Here is a 25,896-nt window from a genome sequence, read left to right as displayed (position 1 = left end):
TGCACTGGTTAAATTCCTTGCATGTAGCAGGGCAATTGCACAATAAAAGCCTTGTGTGGAAGAAGCTTTCCTAAACAAAAATGTTACTGTTTAGTTCGTAGGGAGGAGAGGGAACTGCCTAAAAAGTTTTTAGATTAGTTTCCAGAAAAGATGCCACTCTCTTCTAGCCAAGTTCCATTGTTTTTACTGTTAAAAACTTTCATTACAACAACTAATGGGAGGGAAATGTTGAAGAACAACTTATTCTCTAAAAGGTATGACATTTCCTTGCAAAATCCAGAATTAGAATCTATTTATAAATAGTCATTCATTAGTGGTATTTACAACATCTGACTTGGATACTGAAGTAATCCATCTTCTGGGTTTTCTCAAAATATTGCATCATAAACCAGTTAAACACACTACCTGAAAAATTAAAAACCCGCTAACGTTAAACTAGCCAAGCTTAATATGTTGCATCAATACAGCTGTTAAGCCTCAAGGTTCAACTGACTCATTTAAGATTCCTCCAGGGTCAGAACAGAGACTCACTTGAAAGAAAGCTACAAACTAACTGAAAGACATAATGCCTCCAGTTGGTTACCTTCCCTATTTCTTTCGCAAAAAGGTATTTCATTTGTTTACGAAGTTGCAGATAGATTGCACTGATATCCCCAACCAGTCCATCGCATCTTTTTGCCTCCCAATCAACCACACAGCCCTAATAATTGTAGCTGTTTGATTGTGAGGATGTAGAAAGACTATCTGCCTTAAGGATGTCAGCACTTATCCATTGGAATTCAAAACCTCACAACTTGTTGCAGAAACCCTGTAGAGTTGCAAATTGGTAGCTTCCTTAGACAGTAGATGCCTCCCAGATTGACCATTGGTCTTGATGGACTATGAAAATTTCTGGGCTATGCTTGAGTTTTTGATTATTCCAAGTTTAATGAGTAAATTCAGGGAATCTAATATTTATTGAGCAATCTAGTAATCTCTATGGAGAATACAATCAGCATCTCAGATAAGCGAACAACTTTGAAATGTTTATTTGGAAAGGAGATAAAAGGAATGGTGCTGTAGATATTTCTGAAACTCTGCCTCAGACATTGTATACACACCCCACCATCCCTGCACAACTGGTTTACTTTTTGAAAAGTTTAATGCAGTTAAGCACCCTAAAATCAACATGCATAGGGGGAATTATATCCATGCTACCTTAGGTCACATAACCAGGGAAAAGAAGGAAGACAGCTTAGAATGGCACAATCAACAACATTCTGAACATAAGAATGTTTCTATAAGAAACATTCCTATGGAATGTACTGGGGAATTTTTTTTCTGAATGTTTTCACTTGAAGCCCTTAGTATAACCCAGATCATATTTGAACAATTATTTTCTTGTGTTTGTTTCTACCATCATTGCAAATTTATTCCTGTTTCAGGAGATCTATCCTGTTTTCACAATTCTGAACCCCCTCACATAGTTTCTTTCCAACATTCTATTGCTTTGGAAAGAATAAAAAAGATTGACTTTTGATCCTTTTGTCAATCGTCTCCAACCTAGTGTCTTCTAGCTGTCTTGGCTGCAAATTCTGGGAGTTGTGATCCAAAATATTGGATCAACAAAAGTTACTTTTATATGTTCATGTTTATTTATGTAACTCATATTGAATATGCCTGAAATTGGCCAAGGTGTGGAATCTGTAATAAACTCGGTGACCTGATTCTTTGGGATATTCCTGCTGTTTCTTCTGCAAAAGTGCATATAGTCTTGTTTGAGTTATATACCCTCTCAAAACCCTTTCCAATATCTCACACACATATACGTGGGAAGTTTATCCAAGTAATGCATTTTTGTATGATACTTATTGTGTAACTATTACTGGGAAGACATGAAAAGTTTGGAGACCTTGGTGCTTTCTAAGGTTGGTTTTTTTGTCAAGGTCTGGTCAGGAAACATCTGCAAGAAAGCAACCAAGTTCATTGAGCACCAAGGGCGGCACAATTCATCCCTGAACTCCAGACATACTCTTCTATTGGTACATGGAAAAGTATCAGACCGTAGTTAACATGCAGGCAGGTTTCACCTTATTTTAGTTAGCATGAAAAAGACCTTCATGTTCCAGTCTCATTTAAGGCAGTGAAAACACAAAAGCAGATGTGTTTATACTGTTCATTTCAAATGTTTTCTAACAGCCATAAAAAGACTGTTTAACGTTTACCATTTTATTAAAACAGGTAGACCTTTCCAGCATGCTAGGACTGAAAGCATATACAAAGCTGTAAACAAAATTCAAATTTCTTTACTTATTTACATGAGAGGATTTTCTTGCTGAAATGTTGTCCTATCATTTTTATCCTAAAAATAAACACGAATATTTTGAAGAGTCGTGATCTGATAAGAACTGATAAAGGCTGGATTCTAAATGGAATGTCATTGACATTATCTTTAAGGCTGTTTTGGAAACAGTGAGCTGATTTACAGCAAATTAGGAAGAGCAAGGACTTTAGAAATTATTCGGAGGTCAGTGTCCTATCTGAATTTTCTACTTCATTATTGTGACATTATATAAACAAATACATTGGTTAGCTATGTGCCTTGTGGTTATCCCTTACCCCCAGCTCATGTTCTAAATGTTGTATTACAAAGGGTAAGATGTAATATGAAAGTAGTATCTTTACCACTAGGCACAATAAAATGGCTAACCCAAATAAAGGGAAATCTGCTTCTTGGATATCTACTATTAGAAAGTCAAGTACAGGGTAAAAGCAGGCTGCCCCTCTTCCACACGGGGTCATTCCTCTCCCCCAAATTAAAAAGGACAATAAATTATAGAAAATGTATGTGGGCCAATTGGTATACATGCGTGTGAATTTAGAACAAAATGAATAAATAGATATGTAATAAATTTTGCAATAAGGAGAAGTATGTTAACGGATGAAATATATAACTGCTTAGTTTGGATGATCCCTTAGCAATAGAATAGGCCTGGTTTTCTAAATCCCCTTGCTTTGTATCAACTTTAAAAGATTTTTTTTTTTAATCCAGTGAATTGACACGTTCTTCAGACAGAGAGTGCTTTGAAGTGCAGATCTCTTCTCTGTAAAGATGACCACACTAGGTGGGCTATTGTCTGATTTTAAAAGCAACAACAGGGCTCAGCAGATAGATAATGAGATAGAGATTAGGTTCTGGGAGCCTGGATTCGTTCTGTCCTTTGGCATCATTAGCCTTCTTCCACTTTTGATAATCCTTTTCCTTCTAATACCGAGAATTACCATTAGTTTTTCTTCTTGTAGAAATGATTAGACTTCCTACTGATATATTTTCATAAGAATAGAGTCATTAGAATAAAAGGAAATTCTGGAAATGAGGGGTTTTGTTTGTTTGCTGTTTGTGTTTATAACTGCAGTTTATAGAATTCTCTTATTTTTTGCCAGTAATGGCTTCTAGATAGTTTATTTTTAGTTTAATTACTTATTTTAAGGCTGAGCAATCTACTAGGTAAAAGGAAAGGCAGGCAGCTGCCTATAGTTCCTCATATTGCTAATAATGCCTATTATCTTATTGGCTTTCTATAAGCTTTTACATTTGAATTGTTTTAGAGGGCCTGAAAAGGATTTTTTAAAAATGCTATTTTTTATTATTATTATTATTATTATTATTATTATTATTATTATTATTATTATTATTATTATTATTATTGATCTTTTATTTCATTTTGCAATTTTTAACTTTATATTTTGAGTGTTTTTTTGTATTTTTCTTGTAGTTTTTTTATTGTACTATCAATCCATGAAATCTTTATTATGATCATAGACCAGCATAAGAAGGGTAAAGTTCAAACAATTTTAAAAACTAAACAATGTAAAATACACAAAGATAAAAAACATTTTAAAAACCTAATATATATATATATATATATATATATAAAAACAAAATCTTAAAAACCTACTAAATGGGATAAAAATATTAAGTAAATATAAACTAACAAGAGTTAATATATGGCTAACTAAATGTATCATAATACAAAACATTCTTAGCTAACAAGTCAAATATTCAGGCTGGTTTGAGGCACACATCATCACATCTCACGGATTTTAATTGCTGCCCCGCAAAATCTGGCAAAACTGTATGTTGTAGCAGGAAGATATTAATTTGTCCTATGCATCCTGGGAAAAAAATTATGGAATGCTGCATGAATTTGCATGCCATTCTTGTGCAAGGGCAACATTAATCTCTGTATCGTTTCAGTTTTAGTTTATGTGTTGCTGAAGCAAGCACTTATTATACTGTTGATTCCCATACATCTCTGGTTAATAGCCAAGATTCCATGTATAGTGGCAGGTATAATTTAATAAACAAATAAAATACAATAGGCATTTTATAAGCTTCAAACTGATTTTACATTGTGATATCTCATAATTCATGAATGTTATTAGCAATTCAGCCCCCAAAGTGTGGACCATGAGTTGTTTCCCAAGGCAACAGCTTTCAGAGCAAATTCCAGGGGAGCATGCCATCTTTTCACAGCCGCATGCAGGGATGTCACTCAGACAAGCCATCATACTGCTCTCCATGCATGCTTATTTATGTCATGCAGCTGTCAAAGATGCTATGCAATTCAGAAAAATTGCATCAGAAATTGGATATAATTAACTTTAGGTTTTAGAAAGGAGAGCATTGACAAATGTCATTTCATTAAAACTGACACTCTTTGTAAGAGGATTCAGAAAAGACTACTCATCTGGAACAGTTTTCACACAACTTGAAATGGGATCTATTGAGGAAGTTACAGAAATTGTCTTCTGAATTAAGTAGAAACTCAAAAGACAGGAACATGAAATCTACGCACTCCCCATATCATGTCTTAATTAAACATGTCTAGTTTAATTAAGAGAAGGATGAGGGGGGATATGATAGCAGTATTCCAATATCTCAAGGGCTGCCACAAAGAAGAGGGAGTCAAGCTATTTTCCAAAGCGCCTGAAGGCAGGACAAGAAGCAACGGATGGAAACTAATCAAGGAGAGAAGCAACCTAGAACTGAGGAGAAACTTCCTGACAGTGAAAACAATCAGTGGAACAACCTGCCTCCAGAAGTTGGGAATGCTCCAACATTGGAAGTTTTTAAGAAGAGACTGGACAACCATTTGTCTGAAATGGTATAGGGTTTCCTGCCTGAGCAGGGGGTTGGACTAGATGACCTCCAGGGTCCCTTCCAACTTTATTATTGTTATTATCAGTGATCCATCCAAGAGATCCAATCATCTTTAATTTACACACAATTTGGGATCAAATCATAAAGACTGGTTTTAATAGAAGAGTGGATTTTATTAATTGGCATTCTTAACAAATGATTGTTTTTGAAATGTTTTGCTCTACAGTAAAATTTCAAGGTCAATTAGTTGCATTGATTCAGTGCTCCAAGGAGCTTGTTTCCGTTCTTGCATGATTTTAATTTATGTGATAAATGAAGCAGTGATTGGCATATCCCTGAAGAGTATGATTTTTGAACACCATTAATACCGTATACTCTTTTCAGAATGATGAGCATGTCCTTCACTTCTCTCTCTCTCTCTCTCTTTTATATCCCATCATGATTAAATGAATCTCAGCAGTTTTCTTCGCATTTAACTGTCATAAAGAATACCTGAAAGCCATCCAGTGAATTTCTGAGACTACCTTTCTATTGTTAAACATAATATGCTCTATCTATGATAGATCCTGTCTTAGCTGAAGTTCTGACTGGGCTAATAGTTTAAAATGGGGGGGGGAACAGTCCCTGATATGATTTTGAGGACATCTGGTAATAGTTGCTCATTGCCAGTTGCTGGCAATGCTAATTTTTGCTATTAGATTTCAGACCTACATTTGTAACGGGCTGAAATTAGGGTTTGTTTTTGGTAAAATATGTATTAAATAAGCCACATGTAGAAGATATAGTCACAGACAGAGAAGGATAAGAAACATGGATGTAATCAGTAAATGACAAATAGTCAAGTAGTGATTGATCAAATGAGAATCTAATGGCTCAAGACATGAATGTATAAAAAGAGAAACCAAATACTCACAACATCATCAACAAGCGCTTCTTGGAAAAAAATGGCTGGGAAACATATTGAAAGATGATGAAGATTCTCAGTCATCCAGATAGAGTTGTCTGGAAGCTGAATCATGGCAACTGGTTTTCTTTTCTTGTTGTTTCAAACTAATGAGAAAAAAAAGTCCAGTTGCCATGACTCAACTCCCAGATATTGAAAATTGTTTTGTACAGACAAATAGATGCGGTCTTTTAAATCACAAATGTCTGTTTTGATTGAATTGTGATAACAGTTCTGGTTCTAGGTATGAGAGGGGTGATGCTGCATCCAATAGAAATTGGGCCAGTCATTTCTCAGTTTGATTCCCCAGGCTGTCGCTGAGAACGTGTTGATGGAAAGCAAATAAATTCCCATTAACTATGTTTGTTTTCTTCTCTTTCAAATATAACTGGCCTTTCTAGTAGGGAATGGCAATGTGCATAATGGTGCCTTTTCTAAACCACAGAACTGGGTAATTACTTTAAGGAATACTGCTGCATTTGTACATCTTTTTAGAGATGTGCTGATTGCCTTTAACCTCTATATGTCTTTAAAATGTAGTTTGCCTTCCCTTTATATGAAGAGAAAAAATTATTGCATATTTAATGCACTCACCTTTCTTGCTCAGGCTGTGATTAGAAAATAACTGCTGTAGTATTTGAAATTGTTACATTTGATTAAATGTGTTGTTTAAAAAAGGGATTAATAGTGGGAAAATTTAAACAACAAATTTTATAGCTTCAGCATTTTTCTGATTATATTCTACCTGTCCTCCATAAACTCAAGGTGACATATTTAGTACTTCTTCTTCCATCCCTGAGTTGAGACAAAAGGAGCTCCTGTGGCTGTAGCTAGACTTGACTCTTGGCATCCCAATCTCACTCCGATACTTTAACCACTCCTTGCAGGCATATTGCTGTCCTGCGTTAAATCCAGCCAGCACAATGAATTGTTGTTCTAATGCCATTATATGTCACTTTTTTTTTTTAGGTATCACAAAGTGCACCTTATGCTACAGATAATATTAAGAGCAATGATAAGCTAGAGGGGTGGAAAGAACCACCTGACCTGGATGAGCAGATTGAAACAGCACAAAATATAAATTCAATGAAAGCCATTGATACCTTCAGGTAAGAACAAAGAAGTCAGCCCCACATACCCCTCCCTAACTGTAACAAAACCACGTTCAAGTAATCAGCTTTTATGCCATGTCCTCATGACTTTGCCTTCATCTTGTTCTTCACCTAAATGGAGTCTGTTTAAAGTTGCTTTCGGCTGTTGCAGTTTTCAAGTATTGTTTTCCCTCTTAACCCAATACAGTTTTTGCCATCAGCACAATCTAATATACTTCCTTGATGATGTAATCGAGTTGGCATCTACCAAGCTCCTATATGTAGTTTTAGGCTGTTGCAAGCACCACGCTTCATGGACATTTTGGTTGAGGTTCAGGAAAGATAGGAAATCTGGATTCCACAGCAGTATCCATGTAATGCCTGACCTGAGCTTATCGTACTGTTTGTCAAGTTCTGTGTGGGCTCCTTGTGGACATGAAATATTTGAAATACCCCTATTTCAAAACAACAATAACACCTGTGCACCTGTAACTTGTAAGTTGGGCAATCTGACAAGTGGTTAAATCAGCTGTTCTATCATACACCTAAACTTGTCTGTCCTTTCTTCATCTCAAGAGAGCAATTGATAGTTTTTTCTCAAGCCAGAGAAGCTGGCACCCGGTGGGAGTGAAAATGAAACCAGAGTCACTTTTTTTGTATTAAAATAGTTAAAGACAACACCACTTACCAGGCTTACTGAAGCAGAACAGGGCTCAACTAAGGGTAGTTTACGCTGGCATATTTTTCAGTTGGCTCATTGATTGGAAGAAAACACTTAAACATAGCTATAGAGTGCGCTAAAAGAGATGTGGCTGTTTGGAGTTACTCCAATAATAAGGCCTTGTATTGGGAGAAATACAATGGCATTTTTCTTTCTGTATAATGTCCAGAATTCCCATATCTCTATTCCAGATGAGCAATATGTTCATTGACCTTCTTTCTACTCACACCCCCCCTGGAAAAAAATACTTATCATGCCCCTTACAGATGGTCCTTGACTTACAACCCTCCATTTAATCACCATGCAGAGTCACAACAGTACTGAAAAAAGTGATTTACAATCAGTCTTTTTGCTTAACAACTGTCACAGGATCCCCACAGTCACTTAATCAAAATTTGAGCCCCTTGGCAACCGGCATGTATTTATGACAGCTGCAGGGCCCCAGGGTCATGTGATCGCCATTTTGCAATCTTCCCGCCCTTCTTTTGACAAGCAAGGTCAATGGAGGAAGCCGGATTTGCTTAATGACCACATGATTTACTTAACAACTGCAATGATTTGCTTAGCAAACATGGCAAAAATGTCATAAAATTAGACATTAAATTTAGCAATTGCTCGCTTAGCAACAGAACCTCTGGTCCCAACTATGGTTGTAAGTTGAGGACTAATTATGTATAAGTACTCCTCAACCTACGACAATTGAGCTCAACGTATAACCACAATTGAGCTCAACATTCATGTGGTTAAGTGAGAAATTTGTTAAGCGAGTTTTGCCTCATTTTACAACTTTTTTTGGACACAGTTGTTAAGTGAATCACTGCAGTTGTTAAATTAGTAATATGGTTGTTAAGTGAATCTGGTTTCCCCATTGCCTTTGCTTTTTAAAAGATCACAAAAGGGGATCATGTGATTCTGGGACACTGCAACTTCGAACTGTCATTAAACAAACTGTTGTAAGTTGAGGACTACCTGTAATCTGCTTGTCCTATTATTATAGATACAAGCTGTTTTATGAAATGGAAGCATTTATTTAATATTTAGTGGAGATATATACAACATATTATCTATCTATCTATCTATCTATCTATCTATCTATCTATCTATCTATCTAAATAAAAATGTAAAAGTTCATTTGTTCAAAATCTTAAATCTCCGAAAGGTCTTTACCGATTGCTTTGCAATTTTGACACAACGTTGCATTCGAATACGCGCATGTTTTTATATACCTATTATATAGATGTCACACCTGTGACAGGTAAAAACATGCTTTTTTTGAAAAAACATGTAAAACATGTTTTTTTTAAAAACAGCGCCATTTGTTGGACGTAAAAGCTTTCTCTTTTCTTTCTTTTCCATTTAACCAGACTGAGCCACAGCAACGCGTGGCCGGGAACAGCTAGTTATCAATAAAATACTAATTGACACACTGCAAATACTTTCTCATTCAGAAACTGGCACTACAGTTTTCTAACATTCCAGGTCCTTCTTTCAGATTTAGCAAAATGAATTAACCACTAGGTACAGCTGCTTGCTCCTCTTCCTCTTCTTCTTCCGCCTCCTCCTTCTCTTCCCTGCTCTTCTATAGTTTCATAATGTGCATTGCATCAGCTCCCACAATCTGACTCAAGTTCTGTAGCAGCAGAAATGCCAGTAGCATTTTAAAAGAAAAAGTACTTTGAGCCGGAAGATGTTTATTATACCAATATGTTGCTATCAATATTATATCATGAACGACTGCCATAAAGGGCAGTGCAGCTGATTGCTAGTTTTATTAAACAAAAGATAAACTATGGATTCAGTCGAGGACTTAATAGTTTCTGGTTGGCAGTTACAAAAAAGAGCTAAAAACTTGGATGCACTTATTCATTGCAGAAGTGAGAGCCTGTATAGGCATTTAAAGGAGAAGACAAAATTCCACATGGATAACACTGCCATGGCTGAATCCAAACACTGTAAACTATAACAACTCAAGCATCCAAGGCAAACGGATAGTAAGAATTCTCTCCTTACGAATAAGAAATAAACGTTTCAGTTGAGTTCCATTTCTGCTAAGCGTAATATAGAAGACGATGTTCACCATCTTTCAATAGTTGTGTGGAGAGGGGACCCAAACAAATAGGACATACCTTTCTTCTGGGTGAAGAAACTATTGCAATTCTGTCCCATCTGTCCTCCAAGAAATATATAATGATTATATTATAGTGATTTGTTCCTCTCACCTTTCAATTTATTCCACAGGTAAGTTTGCCAATGACCAGAGATTTGAGCCAAGATTCCTCCAGTTTAAGTCAAACTAGTTTGTTGTATTCATTCATTAGTACTATATGCAGCATGTCAGTTCTAGAAAAAAAAAATAAGATAGGACTCTGTTCTATAAACACATTTCTGTTGACTAACACTGTTTAAAAGTTTAAAAGGGAAAGAGAATGAACAAATACATCCATCTTCCATGTTTCTACTTAGAAACAAATTAGTATTCTAGTATTTATGGTGTGTTTGCATCCTACTTTTCTCCTAAGAGCTTAGACCAAATTACATAGCACTCAATTCTTCTGTACCCAGAATGTCCACTCATGATTTCATATACTGTGGACAGGTTGCACACCATTACACTTTGTCCTTCATCTCAGCTGCAGAAAAATCAGAAGGCTGTTTTTCTTCTTTAATTAATCATCGATTAGCCAAACTTTGGCTAACCTTAACAATTGTGCATTTAAACAAGCTAATCCCTTATACCAGCATTTTTCAATCTTGGCAACTTTCCGATCTGTGGATTTCAACTACCAGAATTCCACAGATCTGAAAATGGCCAAGGTTGACAAACACTGTCTTATACTATAGTTCAGAGTCCATCATTTAATTCAAAGTTATTTTTTCCAATTCCTACCTGTAGAAAGATGGGATAGAATTTGAACTAATAATTTCATTAAGAAAACACAGAAAGCTGTGGTTAACTGAAAATGGAAACAAAAGCTTCCCAATTCAATGAAGTTTCATAGGAAGAAAAAACACACAAGCCAAGAACCATTATTTTAATCCTAAAGCTTGGTTTATATTGGGCCATTTATGAAGTAGAGCTTCAAAAAGCATTTGAACTTTGCAGAGAAAAGGTAGTGTCAATAAGTAGAATTGTGATACCTTAGACTTAGAGGAAGAATGGAAAAACTATGATTTTTCAGATGCTGCTGAACAACAGTTCCCTACAGCTTCAATCAGCAAAAGTGAAGGTTAACGAAGGTTGTAATTCAGTAACATCTTTAGGGCCATGGATTCCTATTCCCGCTAAGGACTAATCTTTATTGGGAATAAGTTTTCATTATCTCATACTACTTTATCAGATAAATTGTGCTACATACCTGCAAACACGCAGACGTAATCATAGAAGAAAATGTAATCAGTGGGGTTCACAGTCCAAGACATGCAACAAATATAATTCAATATTTAAGGAGCAATATATTCTCCCTGCTCCTAGTCATGACGATGACATAAGTGAACAGATGGTCTCCCTGCATAGAGCTCAATTGTCTGCAGTGAGAAATCTAGTTCTACTGCCCTTGCTTCCACATGAGATGATAATCTTATAATGGAAGCTCCAGCTCCTTATGGAAATGTGTATGCATTTGTGTGTCTCTTCAGTGACATCTTCAATTCATTTGAGAAAGGGCAGCTGATACACATGTCCTCCAAGTGTTGAAGTGAAATGCAGCGATAACACCTGAGAAGCACTGCTCTCTATGGCAATTTTGTGAAAGTCTTAATGTACACAAATTAAAGAGTGACTATCTGTTCCTGATGTTGTATATGGTCATTGAGCTTGCATACAGTTAAGCTATGCTTAGAAATGTTATAAGCTGACCTTTTGGCAAATTATGATCTTTTGTTAACTATTGTTTTTCTTTTCCTTTTCTTTTGTACTTGTTTGTGTATACAGTCTGTAAAAGTATTGTTTTAATGTTTAAATATGATCTTGCCACACCAGTCTAATATAACTTTTCTTCTTCCTGGATTTTGCTCTATAATTTGTTTTGTGGAAACTTCATGTTCCTAACTAGGGACTTCAGAGGAAAATCATTTTTAATTGGTTTAAAGCTTGAAGACAGGAGACAGATGCTTTGTGCTTAATCAGCTTAAAGAATCTTTTTCTTAGCTGATTGCAGTTGATAACACAGTGATCAGAGAGAACAGGCGATGTGTTAATACCGTATTCTATTGTTCTCTAAAATAACAGCACATGCCTTTTTTGCATACAGTTAGAATAGATATTACTTCTGCATTTCCAGAAGTTTCAGCGTTTGAAATATTTTCTGTGTTTTTTTCAATAATCATGTCTGAAAGGAGAAGCATTGCTATAATAAACCAAACTCTGATTTCTGAAGAAGTCTTCAGATATTATCTTTGTATGCAAATATATGGGTTTTTTTTCATTTGAAGATACCTGCAAGAAAAAGGCATGGAAACAACACATGCTACCTAGTGGCAAATAAGATGGGCTGGAATAAAAGTTAATATAAAGAGAAAGCCCATGTGAAATGTGTCATGCAGAGGTTAAAATATTAGACTAGTAACGGAAAACAAGTTCTTAATCACGGAAGCTCACTGGTTGACTTCAGACATCCTAGCTCACAAAGTTATTGTGGAGCAAAATTAAAGAGGATTTTATTTTATGTACACCACCAGGCTATATATCTAACAAAAATCTTCAAATGAAAAGTAAATAATGTTAGAATCTAATTACTTTCAATATAGGATAGCAAACAGAATAGTACTTGGTGAATCATCCTGCCCTCATTATCATTATGAGTTTTTAAGTCAAAATCAAAACCACAGGCTGACACTACAAGGATGTATGATGGCTTTATGCCTAAGTGTAGTGATATTTGTGTTTTTTTTCTCAGAAAAATCAGAAAGAGCAGGTGGCTTTAAGATTGCCAAGGACAAGAGAGCCCCAGATGGTACCAATGGCCCTGTTGCCTAATTACCTCTGTATGTCCTCTAGAGATTACATTAAAAGGAATTATTGCCACAAGAACTCTGGATGCATGAAAAGCCATCCAAGTCATCCTCCTGGCCAGAAAAGGGCATTGGTGGAACACATGCTTCATTTGGAAACATTAGCATTTCAAACTATATTCATTTTCTTTTTAATTTCTTTAATGTAGAAAAAAATTAAGAGAGCAGATAAACATAGCAAAAAAAATGAAGGGAAGGGAAGATCTGTTTTCTAAGTACAGTATTAAATGTAAAATTAAACCATAACCTTGTGGAATAATATTGGTCAGGATTTCTATTGTTTTGACAGAGAACCAGGCCATAAGCAGAACAAACAAGTATCATCAGTTCAAAACCACACCGCAGCATGATTAAAAAAAAACCAAAGAAATTCATATTAGCCAACAGTTGCTGGAAAAATTGGATCTATTTTTGTTCCATATTAAGAAAAATCACTGCTGCTGATGTGTTTTTCTGGATATGTATCTAAAATATGAATTTATATTCTAATATTAGAAGTTCCTTGCCCTTCTATAAAAACAGATGCACAGAATGGATAATCAGAGCCAAGGTAGTGGTCAAAATGATGCCATTGCTATTAAAATAGGACATTCTTCTGTCCGACTGCATACACCCAGAGATATTTATTCTATCATATTCTGTTCTGAAAACTGCTCTCAAAGCCAGCCCTATCATTAAGCTGAACGAGGCTGTTAAGAAAAGACTCCAAATTGAACATTATTTAATGTTGTAATAGTATTTTTTCTGCCAGGAAGGGGCCGAGATGTTCAGCAGATCTTCTGCTTCTAGTGCTAAGAAATTTGATCAACTGTAGGTATTATGTACCTCCTCAAGGCTAGGAGCAGAACTTGCTATTTGTTAAGTATTTAAGACCAAACCTGAATACAGACGGGATCATTTATATAAATGCATAGTGTTTTACAGTGTTTATTGTCCACGTTAGTAGACTGGTTTCTATTCTGTTGTGTATTTTTTTCAAAGATAGGTTAAGAATCAAGATCCATTTTTATTTACATCTTTCCCTGATGGGTTATGGGAAAGGATACCAGGATGGGGCGGTGAAGGAGATAGGAAGGGGGAAAGGAGAAAAAAGGGGTATAATTCTGTGTTTACTAAATTCTAATTGAGTTTATAAAAAGATTATTTCTAAGCAAGAATGCATCCTAACTTTTTGTATACTAGGACAAGCAGATTAAAATTTCCACAGTTTTATTTAATCCTGTAGCTTTAGACACCTAAATATATATCCCAAATATGCACACGCTCAGAAGCTTCAAGTCTTTTAAAGTGTTATTCTTTCTACATTGTCATATGGCTTTTTAATCGCTGTAATAGTATTTATTAGATATGTAATTGCTAAGTCGATCTATCCATGAAAACGAGACAAATTGAAAAAAAGTTGATTCTGCTTCTTTCAGAACTGCAAAATACAAAGAAGTAGAAAATCGCATTAAACAACACACACAATTAATGAAAGAAAGAAGAAAAATGTTAAGAGGGCTACCCAAAGAAGATATGGAAAAAGCAAATCAAGACCTCGAAACTGTAGGTTTGCATTTAGAAAACAAATCAAAGGCTTTGAAATTGTAGGCTGCATTTATTCCCTTTGAAATTAGGATTAATTCATATAAACGAGGGGTATCAAACTGGCAGCTCGAGAGTCAGATGCGTCACATGCAGGCCACGCCCACTCCGGCTCGGCAAAGGCAGAAAACATTGCGATATGTCACGTGACGCAATCGAGTTTGACACCCGTGATATATACCATTTCTAAATGCTGGGACTGAATGTGATTTGTGCTCACTCACCTTCTTCCCCTTGGTGTTTTCCAATCCCTTCTCCTCTTGATTGCAAACTGTATCATAAACTATTTTGACAGAACTTTGATTTGCATATAAATCAAGATTCTAAAACAGTCCTTAACTAATTCAAATAAATGCAATTGGTTTGTAGGATGGGCAGATAAAGCAACATGAATGAAAAATAAATGAAGAAGCATCACTTTAGTTGAAATGGGACAAAGAATTTTTATTATGGTGGTTTGTGAATGAATGAATGAATGAATGAATGAATGAATAAAATAAACATTTCAAGCGGGATTTTTTTTTAAATATCAATAGAAATTATATATATATTATATTACATTAATATTATATGTCATGAAACCTATGCATGCAAGTAATCCTTGACTTATAAGCACAATTGAGCCCAGCATTTTCATTGCCATGTAAGACAGTTGTTAAGTGAATTATGCCCCATTTTACAACCTTTTTTGCCACAGGTAAGCAAATCACTGCAGTTGTTAAGTTAGCAACATGGTTGTTAAGTCAATCTGGTTTCCCCCTTGACTTCGCTTGTCAGGACGTCGCAAAAGGGGATCTCATGACCCAGGGACACTGCAGCCGTCATAAATACATGCCAGTTGTATTTATGTGAATTTTGATCATGTGACCACAGGGATACTACCATGGTCATTGGTGTGAAAAACGGTCATAAATCACTTTTTTTCAGTGCTGTTGTGACTTTAAATGGTCACTAAATGAATGGTTCTAAGACAAGGACTACCTGCATTATGTTTACCCTTCTAAAGAAAAATCATTTTTAGAACTGACAGTATACTAGAACTGGAAATATAGAGAAACAAGACTAAAGCTAGTGCAAGATATTATTCTAACATGGTGACAAATACAGGTACTTACAGTCATTTATGTTTATTGACCAATGAACTGTTATAAAGGCACGGAAAAAAGTGATGACCAGTCCTCACACTTATGACCTTTGCATCATCTCCACAGTCATGTGATCAAAATTTGGGTGCTTCTCAATTGAAATACATATATCACAGTTGCAGTGGTCCCAGGCCCATTGGCAGCTTTCCCAGATGGCTTTCAACAAGCAAAGCGAATTGGGGAAACTGGATTTGCTTAACAACCATATGATTCACTGAACATTTGGGGCAATAAAGGTCGTAAAATCAGGCACAACTCATTTAACACGTATCTTGCTTAGCAACAGAAATTCTGGTCTGATTGTGGTCGTAAATCAAGGATTACCTAGTATGTGAAACTCCATATGGTTCAAAGTATTCAGATTGTTCTATATATAACTGAACAAAAAAATTCATTAAAAAAGCACTTTAAGGCTCTTTTTTTAATCCAAGACTCGGAAAATGGTCTTGTGATTTGCTAATGATGGGTGGAAAAAGAGAAATAAGTTCCATCTCATTGCTTAACTGGTTGATTTAAAAAATGTTCTTCAGTATTAAAAAATGATATGGTATAGGCAGCCCTCGACTTATGACTGCAATTGAATTATGGTCATAATTCATGGTGGTCGTTAAATGGGTCACCACATGACTGTGCCTGGTTTTATGTCCTTTTTTTGTGGCAACTGCTAAATGAACGCCATGGTCTCTAAGCGAACCTCTTTTCCCAAATGGGAATTTTTGGCAAAAACTGGAAGTAAATGCAAAAACCACTAAAATCACGGTCACATGGGTGCAGGGGGCTGCAATCAGCCATAAACCTGATCCGGTTGCTAAGCAATCAAAACGTGTGGCGTGGCTGTAGGATGTTGCAGCCGTTGTAACTTTGAAAATAGCTCTGGGATGATCTGTCTAAGTGACCAGTCATTAAGCGAGGATTACCCGTAGGTGGTTAAGAATTATAATTTTATATAAATATAATTCCATTTTATAACAGAATGATTGTCACTGATTTAGATCATTGGTCAACTAAGCCTAGTATTATCAAGTATTAGCAGTAGACTAGATTTTTTAAGCCCTGTCAAGAAACGCCAGAGGTAAAACCAGTTTTGTCACTGAATTATGGCCTTGCAAATCCTAAAATTATGCTAAACTAACATTTTGATCATATGCACTTTAATATGGAAATATATCCTGTTGAACCCAGTAAGAGTTACATTCAAGTAAAATGAACAGAGTAGAACTACAATAGAAGCATGACAATTGTTGCGCTTGCTGCAAGAGCTGTTAGATTAAGCCACATTTGACAACAACTGAGTTTAACATTTCCGGGGCTGTACTAGTAACCAAGGAAGTTCATGGTCCAATAAATCTAATTATCTTTGAAATATTACTGGAATCCAAGCTGTTCTTGCTGCAAGAAACTCACCGCACAATCCAAGATATTAAAAAGTTCAATGGCATTTGATCCTAGGAAATTATCTTAATAAAGTAACTTTCCCATATTTGGCTATGGTACCCATATTCTGGAATTTGCCCCGATAAACATAAATATCCTATCTTTGCTGCAGTTTAAGCATATGATTAATTTTGCTTGCCATGGAATTTGGGAACCCATGGTGGTACAAAGCAATACTGGCCATTATTACACGGAAGGCTGTCCTGCACAAAAGTACCCAGCCACATCCTGACGGTACTTTGGGCCTCTGTTCTGCCTTGGCAATGAAACAGAATGGAGCTTTTGGCCACACTGAGAGTTCAGAGGAGAGAAGAGGTGGGCTGTGAATGTCTCCTTTAGTTCCAGTCACAGCCAGCAGAAGATTAAATGGTGGTCTTCAACCCTACAAGTAAAGACCAGTGAATCGACAGCAAAGGGGCCAGTCTTCATTGCTTCCTTTCCCCCATTATCTCTCTCCTGCTTCTCCTGCAACTCACAAGAACAGAAACAGGGGAGAAGAGATCTTGTCGCCCCTTTTTTTCCCCTCTGCCTTGTGAAGCCAGAGGAAGTCTCCCTGTCCTTATACACACACTTGGAGGAATCCAGAGAGCAGAGTCTCTTCTGGCAGCTTAAAATATATTGTAGTTTTTTAAAAAGGTACTCCTGAAATCTGGCATGGGGGCAGGGAGGTGGAAAAAGTGCCTAAAGATAATTCCAGCATCGCAGATACATTTAAAATCCACCTCCACTACAGATTTGGCATTGCAGCATTGAAGACAGCCGGGAGGTGCGTGCCCCTGTCCTGCAGGAAAGCTCACACAATGTTGCACCCCAAAGTTTTAGGGTTTCAGATCCAAAGTCATGTCCAGAGGTATGCTGGTGCCCATTCTTCCGTCCAGCTGGAAAGGAAATCAGTGGCTAGAGACCCGGAGGATGCAGGAACATCTGACTCGGCATGCTTGTGCTAACAGAGAAGTAGAAATACATTATAATTAAAGTTGAAGAAAAAATAACAGGTGGAGACTGCCTTTGTGGTGGGTCAGGATGGGTTGGGCCAGGGGTAGGCAACCTCGGCTCTTTTATGACTCATGGACTTCAACTCCCAGAATTCCTGAGTCAGCATAGCTGACTCAGGAATTCTGGGAGTTGAAGTCCATGAGTCATAAAAGAGCCGAGGTTGCCTACCCCTGGGTTGGGCACATCATTGTGTATTCATGTTCTCAAAAGTTAATGGTTATCTTCATGTCGGGGGCAAGCAGGAAGTGCAGGGCAGCTCTTAATTCTTGCATTTTATTATTTCTTCCCCCCTAGAGATACACTGCATTCCACCATGAGATCTAGCTACACAGTATAATAGATATTGGCCACAATAAATAAGTAGAATAGATATTAGCCACAATACTGAGCAGGATTCATCATTGAAGTTTTCTTAGCCAAAGGCAATTCAGGATCCATTATTTCATGCTGACACGACAATGGCAGACAGCCAGGGTTAGCTCTCCAAGTTTGCAACTGCATAGTATTATTGTTTGAGGCACAACTGAAAATAGCATGGTCATAGCTAAATGTCTGTGGAGATTCTCAGTCATCCAGGTCACAGTTATCCCAAAAATGCTTTTCCCCCACGAGGCAACTGGGCTTTCTTGTTTTTCTTTGAAGCTTCTTTCTCATCCAAGAAACTTCTTCAGCTCGTGTTATGTTAAGTTGATCATTGTATGTGGTGCTGTATGCGGCTTGTTTATTCATATCTGAATCTTTGCCACCACCACAGGTTGAGCATTTTGAGGAGCAGCTTGCTGAACTGAAGAAGGACCTTCACAAGGAGTATCGTTTCACCGCTTTTACAGGCGAGCTGCTTCCTACAGCAGATAATCTCCTACCCACAAATATATTTTCTAAAATGACATTTTAAGTGGATGAAAGACTGTTTCTCATGCAGCAGCCTCTCATTAGTTGTTTTTTTTTTAGGAGAATCTGTTTTTAAAAAGACTTTTTAAAGCTACATATTGCCTCTTTATTGTTGTTTGTTTTTATTTCATAAAGTTAAATTTAATATATGTCCTAAGGCTTTGGAATACCTTATAGTTGTAGTGTGGGTTTAAGGATAGTGTGGTTGCATTTTGTTTTTTTTTCTATCTTCTCAGAATTCTGTCACACACCTTATGTTTCATAATTTAATCTGTATTAACGAGCCTTAGCAGAAGTAGAAAAGTTTTTTTATGTAATTGTATATTGTGCTAATTCTGGTATAGTAACCTCAGGAACCAAATAACAGCCTTTCTTGACAAAGGTTTTTGAGAATGGGAGGTGATCAACTTGGCCTTTCATCATTCCTAAACTAATGGATCCCCCCCCCCCAAAAAAAAACCCTGAAAGGGTTTAGACTGATATTTAGCTCATTAGCATCTATGTGCCTTAGCTGAGAGGCCTGTTTTCCATGTTAAGAAAATATTTGGCTTCGAAGTTTCTAACCATATATCAGATTTTATTATTGTACCCTCAAAAGTGATAAAACTTGTCTCTGAACTTGGATGCTCAAGGATTTTGTTATTATGGAAATGTCAAAGCTGATAGAAAGCTACACGTTGAACTATAAAACAAATCTCCCTGAAGCAATTATTCATCAAATGCATTTTATCATAATAAGATTAAGCACATAACTTTAGCAGAGAGCCATTGCCAGTATCTCCATATGTGATGTTTGGAATCGTTTAAGGAATGCAGTTATTTTACTTAAATATCAAGAAATCAGTAGCAAAGTGGTCAAGAGACAAGAGACTAGCCTGATCTTTATGTATTTCTTTAACTGATTTATGTAACCGCCCACTCGTCATATAACTCAACCTTCTTAGATTTAAACAATTTGTTAAAGACAGGATGTGGCTGTACCAGCTGTATTTCTCTTGATACAATAAACAGCTGATGTTTCTTCTCTGTTTCTGAGTCCTGTCTCTGATTAGTGCTTGCCTTGGGGCAAAATAACATTTTCAGATGGAGTGCACTTTCTAGCAGGCTTGCATTATGGTGGTACTAATACTAGCCATCTGTAGTTGTATTCCATCCACATAATGAAAGGGAGAGATAACGCTGAACTTCCAGTGGGAAAGAACTTTTTTTAATGTTTAGAACAGCTGGAGGCTGAAGGAACAGGAATTACTCTTTATTCATAACTCCACAAAAACTCTGATTAACACTGACTATCCATCTTCAAAATGGCTTGGTCAGTTTCACTGGTTTATTGCAAAGCCTTCCTCGATTGTCCTTGTTCCTTACTCAGTACGTGTTTGTACTTAAATGGTGCTGTTTCCTACAACACATCTCATATCTCAGCACATACACACGAGATGTTACTCATTTCATCCATCATCTGCTATTTCATTCTTTTCTCCTATGTGAGCAGTGTTATTGTTGTTATCAGGGAAGGACCAAAGCAGAAATTTTGTAGAATGACTCTTCTGTTCAAAACGCACTTCCAAAATGCAGCAGGGCTGGCCTGCCTCAATTTGGAATAACTTACACAATCAGTATAACTGATACAGGATATGTGTCATAAAACTGTTACCCACCATGTAAAATTAATTACTCAACTGATTATAAAACATTTCCTATATCATTTGAAGGGCTGCAGTAGAAGGGGTGATAATGTTAAGCAAGATTCCTGTGTCATTTCTGTGAATTGGGTTGAATTTTTTTGGTTTTTGTCTAGATTTTAGGAAAACCTTTCTTCCTTGCTTTAAAAATGCAACCATTAATTTTTGCAGTCATGATTATAGGATGAGGAAGCTACCATAAATGGATGTGATACCACCAGTGCTTTTTTTCTATAAAAAAAAAAAGGTGCCGGAACTCACACACGTCATACAACCTGCCTTGCCTACCCTACAAGGTTCCATCCAAAAAAAGTGCCGGAACTCCGTTCTGGGCGTTCTATGAGAAAAAAAGCCCTGGATACCACTATGTGGTCTCGGAACCCAGTTTGATCATCCCACCTCCACATCTCATCAGAAGGTGAAGTACCAGACCCTTCAATAGAAGCATAGAGCATGTTGATTAGTGACTCTCAGCAGTAAGACCTGACTTGGTTTAGCAATGCCAAAATCTTATCATGTATTGGTCCAGCCTCCAATTTATTAAAGGAAATGCTATACAAAATACAGACCATCACCTCCATCCTAGCTAGCTCAGAATTCTCAGGTATATAGAGGTCAGAGCAATTATGTGACAACAGAAATGAGCATTGCCATAGCTCCTTCATTTTGGGCTTATGAGTGTCAGTCTGAGCATTTTCCTGATACATTTAATGGCAGGCAGTTTGTTTATTTATTTATAAAATTTATATAGACGCCAATATTCTTGGTTTTGGTTTCCTTGTCGGGACTACCTTGAAGGGCTGACAATATACCAAGAGCCATCAATTTATAAAACCCCACTCAAGAAAGCTTTGTACCCCAAATGCCCTCCAGAATAATTCCATTTCTCAGCTGTTTCTAGAAAGAAATGATAGAGCTGGGCTAATTTCTACTAGGAGGCAGTTTCAAAAGCCTGGCATTGCTACACAAAAGAAGCATGTCTGAACATCACCCCCCCCCACACACACACACACACAACGTACCAAAAGTGGTAGGTTGGTAGCCATGAATTTTCCCAGAAAGACTGGGAAATCAGGCTGATTCTACTGGGGGAGTGTGGTTGTGAAGATAACTTGGTGCCAAGTTTTTGTATTTCTGTCCCAGTTCTGGTATTCCTAATAAAGTCACCCCAAATCTGGAGAATTAGGGGACTTGAAATCCTGTAATAGGGAGAATACTAGGTTGATGAAAACTGCCTTAAAAGGAGAAAATGTAAAGATTTAAACCTATTCTTCATCAACAACATCAGAAGCATTTCTCAGTTATTTGGTCTTCTCTCCAACCTTCAACTGATTCATGTCAACCACATAGTAAAGCGCTCGAAAATAATAACAAAGAAAGACTGAGAATCTGAAAATCTGAGCAGTCTAGGGGATTTATAGTGACAAGGCTTAAATACTCCCTGGGAGACTTTCATAAGAGCACCAATTAGAAGTAAAGCTGGAATAAACCAATGCATTCTTCACAAAGAGCTGTGAAGCTCTACCCAATATATGTATTATTTAAGGATGGTGCAGATGGAATTTTCATATTACATTGCTTGCTTTCCTCTCTCTCCGTGGTTTTTTTCTGGTGAGATAGGGAACTTTCCCAAATAATTAGCTGGGTCATAGGAATTGTTCCAAAATGAGCAAAAATTCTTTAGGGAATGTCAATATGGTACTCTTCAGATATACTGCATCACAGTAAAAAGTCACAAAATTCTTGACCATGAGGCTTAGATTTGAGGTGAGTGGCAGTCCAATATATCTGAAAGACTTACAATTGCTACATTTCAATAGAGGTCCCTTTGCAGCATTTTTTCCTTCCATTGCAACTCTGCTCCCATGGCAACATTTTCATATGGCCCATTCAACTGAATCTGTAATAATGTGTTTTAAATGATATTTTTGTAGCCTAGATCAATTATTTGTCACCTTTCTTGCTCTTTTAGATCTTTTCACACATGGGACTACCAAATTTTGAGGTCTCACATTTATTTAGAAGAACCATGGTGGCACAGTGGATAGAAAGCAGTATTGCAGGCTATCTCTGCCAACTGCCAGCAGTTTGATCCTGACCGGTTGGCTCATGGTTGACTCAGCCTTCCATCCTTTCAAGGTCAGTAAAATGAGGACCCAGATAGTTGGGGGCAATATGCTGATTCTGTAAGCCGCTTACAGAGGGCTGTAAAGTACTGTGAAACGGATATAAGTCTAAGTAGTAAATGCTATTTATTCAGTTTGGATGTTACCCAACTCCACCCAATTCTGACCAGTTCATGACAAAAAAAGTTAACCAGCCCAGGGACAAAAATAGCTACAAAATAATTCACCCTGGTGCTAGTGCCACAGCACTTTCTTGATTTCAGTCTTATCTCTTGGTCTACTTTTTTGTTGATTGGAATTTCTATTCCTTCTTTGTTACCTGTTGGTGCTCTTTGGAATTTCATTCACCCTTTCACTCTTTATACTGACCTCCTTGGTTCTTGAATTTCATTCCATTCATTCCATTTCAGTGTCAAATTTATGCCAACAACACCATGGTACATACTTTGTCTATAGCTCTTCGTCAGATTGTCTTGCAGGGATCTCAATTTCAGTATAATCACACCAACTAAAGTTCCACATGGACCAAGCAGAAATTGTTTTTTCATCCGCCTTCTCCTGTCTCTTCATTGGCTATTTCTCCCTTTTATTTCCAAGGCTATCAGCTGTTTATATCTTAAGTGGTTACCGGAGGGCCTATGTGGAAGATAAACTCACTATGAATCCATTCATTGCATGGTGGGGGTATTGCAATTTACATGCAGTTTGGCCAGTTCTGAAGTAGAAAGCCAAGTAATTCATGACCTGATTATTTTACAGCTGAATAATTTTAGCAATTTGTTCTCTTGGCTTCCTCAATAGTTTCTCATTCAAATCCAAAACAATATTATAAAGCTTGTTTGAAACTTCCCAGTTTTCCCCAAAGTTCCCTTTAGATGCAGGCTCTTCCACTGACTTCCAATCAAGTCACACTATCAATTTATGTTGTAAGCCACCCAGAGTCATTGGACATGAGATGGGTGGCAAATTTTCATAATAAAAATAAATAACTCAGTTTAGACTCCTTATTTTGGCATTCCATCATTTCAAACATTCCGACATATGGGGTCTTTGGTGTTCTCTGAGCTTGGTTGTTTTCTTGCAGCTGTTTCATTACCAAACTAGGTAACATCATCAGTGCTAGAAGGGAGTGGAGTTTGCCTTTTTCATATATGTGGCTTGCCCTGTCAGTGTTGGTGGGAGTCTTCTTGGTGGTTCCTTGTTTAGACTGCTGTTTACTGTTAGCTTGTTTGTCTGAATAGGTAGTTCCTTAATTTGGGGTATTGTTTACTTCTTGATTGTTGGTATTATTCTAGGTATTAAGCTCTGCTTTTCTGGGTGTTGATTGCTGATGGGGAAGTGTTTGGGTCTTTTTGTTTTCTAAGGGATATTTGGTGCTGTCTAAGCTTGGTTGTTTTCTTGCAGACATTTCATTACCCAAACTGCTTCCCCATTAAGGCAGCAGTTACGAATGGGCATGGCTCTGTAGATGCAGATCTGCCATATTTGCTGAGAAGGAGGGAAAGGCAATAAAGCAGAATGGGATCTCACTTTGATCCAGTGTTTCCTAATCTTGGCAACTTTAAAACATCTGGGTTTCAACTCCCAGAATTCCCTAGCCAGCCATGCTAGGTAGCAGTATTTTAATTCCCCATGCTGCCTAGGAAATTCTGGAAGTTGAAGTCCAGATGTCTAGATTGAGAAACACTTCTTTGATCTATCATTTAGCTTCAGGTGAATTACATTTTGTAACCAGTGGTGATGCTAAGACTGTATCAGTATATCCAAGTCCAAAGGCCCCCCAGGGACCTGACATTCAAACCACATTTGGCTTTTCTAAGAAGTCCTATTAGTATGACCATCTTATTGCTCCATTAAAATGGACAGAAGTAAAAAGTTGCTATTGCCTGGTTTAAAAAGGCTGGCAATGTATAACAGGAAATTAAAAACAAACTAACAGTAGATGCCTCCTATCTTTTGCCATCTTTCTCACCAGGATTGTGTGAGGTTACCCTTAAGGATGACTCATAAGTTGCAATTGGCACAGAATGTAGCTGCTCACCTACTGACCGCATTAGCCAGTCGGGTAACATCTATGTTGTAAAGCATCGAGTAACATCTATGCTGCAAAAGCTTCCTGGCCCAGTTCAAGGTGCTGGCTGTCCCCTAGAACAGGGGCCCCCAACTCCCAGGGGCTGAGAAGATGCATATTTTAATGCATGCTGGTTGGAATAGCTTGGTTAGGTGGCAATATTAGAAAGAAAAAGAAAGAAAGAAAGAAAGGAAGGAAGGAAGGAAGGAAGGAAGGAAGGAAGGAAGGAAGGAAGGAAGGAAGGAAAGGGAGAACAGGAGGAGGGAACTGGGAAGGAAAGGAAGATGGGGACAGGTGGAATACCTAGAAATGTAGTCTTGATTGGGAGGAAGCCATCTAAATTATAGCAGTGCTTCCCTTTTTTTCTTTTTGACATAAGAAATACAGTATGTACAAAACAATATGGCTGATATGCATCATAGGAAAGCCAATCAGAACTATTGATTTCTGGAAAGATAAAGCCCTTTTAAAATACTATCTGATTGCTATGTGTAGCTCTACCTGAACAAAGCCCAGTCCCAATCAGATTGACACAATAATGTTTATATTTCCCTGCTAATCCAGGGTGCCTCTGAGATACTTCCTATAAAAGAGAAGCCTATCAGAAATTAAGGTGATGCACTTCCCTTCCTAGTTATTGAAAGGAGGATTTAGATAAGGGGGGGGGAAGGAGTTGAAAAAAAGGAAATATCAGAGGCAGAAGCAGAAAAAACAGGAGAAGTGAAGCTAAGGAATGGTATATCTACCTGGGGATTTGAAGCAAAGTTGTACATCTTTTCTTGGCATATCCTGCTTATCTCCACTTATATTCTAACTGAACGCCCATCAGTCAGCTTAATATTTTTCCTTGCTTGAAAATCATTCAGATTCCTGGAAGATCTTACTGTTCAGAAAAATATGGAACATATCACAACATATATGGTTGAAATGCTAGCCACAGTTAAAGCAGAATAAATATTTTAATAGATTAAGATTACTGCTTGTTTACCTTCTTCCCTGATATGTAGCAGCATTCCTGCTTAAGCTCATTGATTCTATGGCAGAGTTGGTGGTGGAGTT

General features: G+C 37.1%; 1 protein-coding gene and 1 non-coding gene across 2 annotated transcripts in view; one reads left to right on the top strand and one right to left on the bottom strand.

Annotated features, from left to right (window-relative positions):
• Window positions 1–18,962, top strand: part of LRRC27 (leucine rich repeat containing 27) — a 58,995-nt gene extending 40,033 nt beyond the window's left edge. The window contains exons 9-11 of the mRNA XM_015813968.2: window positions 7,056–7,195; window positions 14,327–14,453; window positions 18,822–18,962. Of these exons, the coding sequence (XP_015669454.1) occupies window positions 7,056–7,195; window positions 14,327–14,453; window positions 18,822–18,962 (408 nt within the window). The remainder of the gene's footprint in view (window positions 1–7,055; window positions 7,196–14,326; window positions 14,454–18,821) is intronic.
• On the bottom strand, window positions 4,164–4,267 carry LOC114922420. The gene has a single exon (XR_003810404.1). It is a non-coding gene; the product is annotated as a U6 spliceosomal RNA (small nuclear RNA).
• Window positions 18,963–25,896: the final 6,934 nt, after the last annotated feature.

This window comes from Protobothrops mucrosquamatus, unplaced genomic scaffold (genome assembly GCF_001527695.2).
Source record: "Protobothrops mucrosquamatus isolate PMUCROS unplaced genomic scaffold, P.Mucros_1.0 scaffold209, whole genome shotgun sequence".
Taxonomy (NCBI): domain Eukaryota; kingdom Metazoa; phylum Chordata; class Lepidosauria; order Squamata; family Viperidae; genus Protobothrops; species Protobothrops mucrosquamatus.
This window is presented reverse-complemented; position numbering and strand designations above follow the sequence as displayed.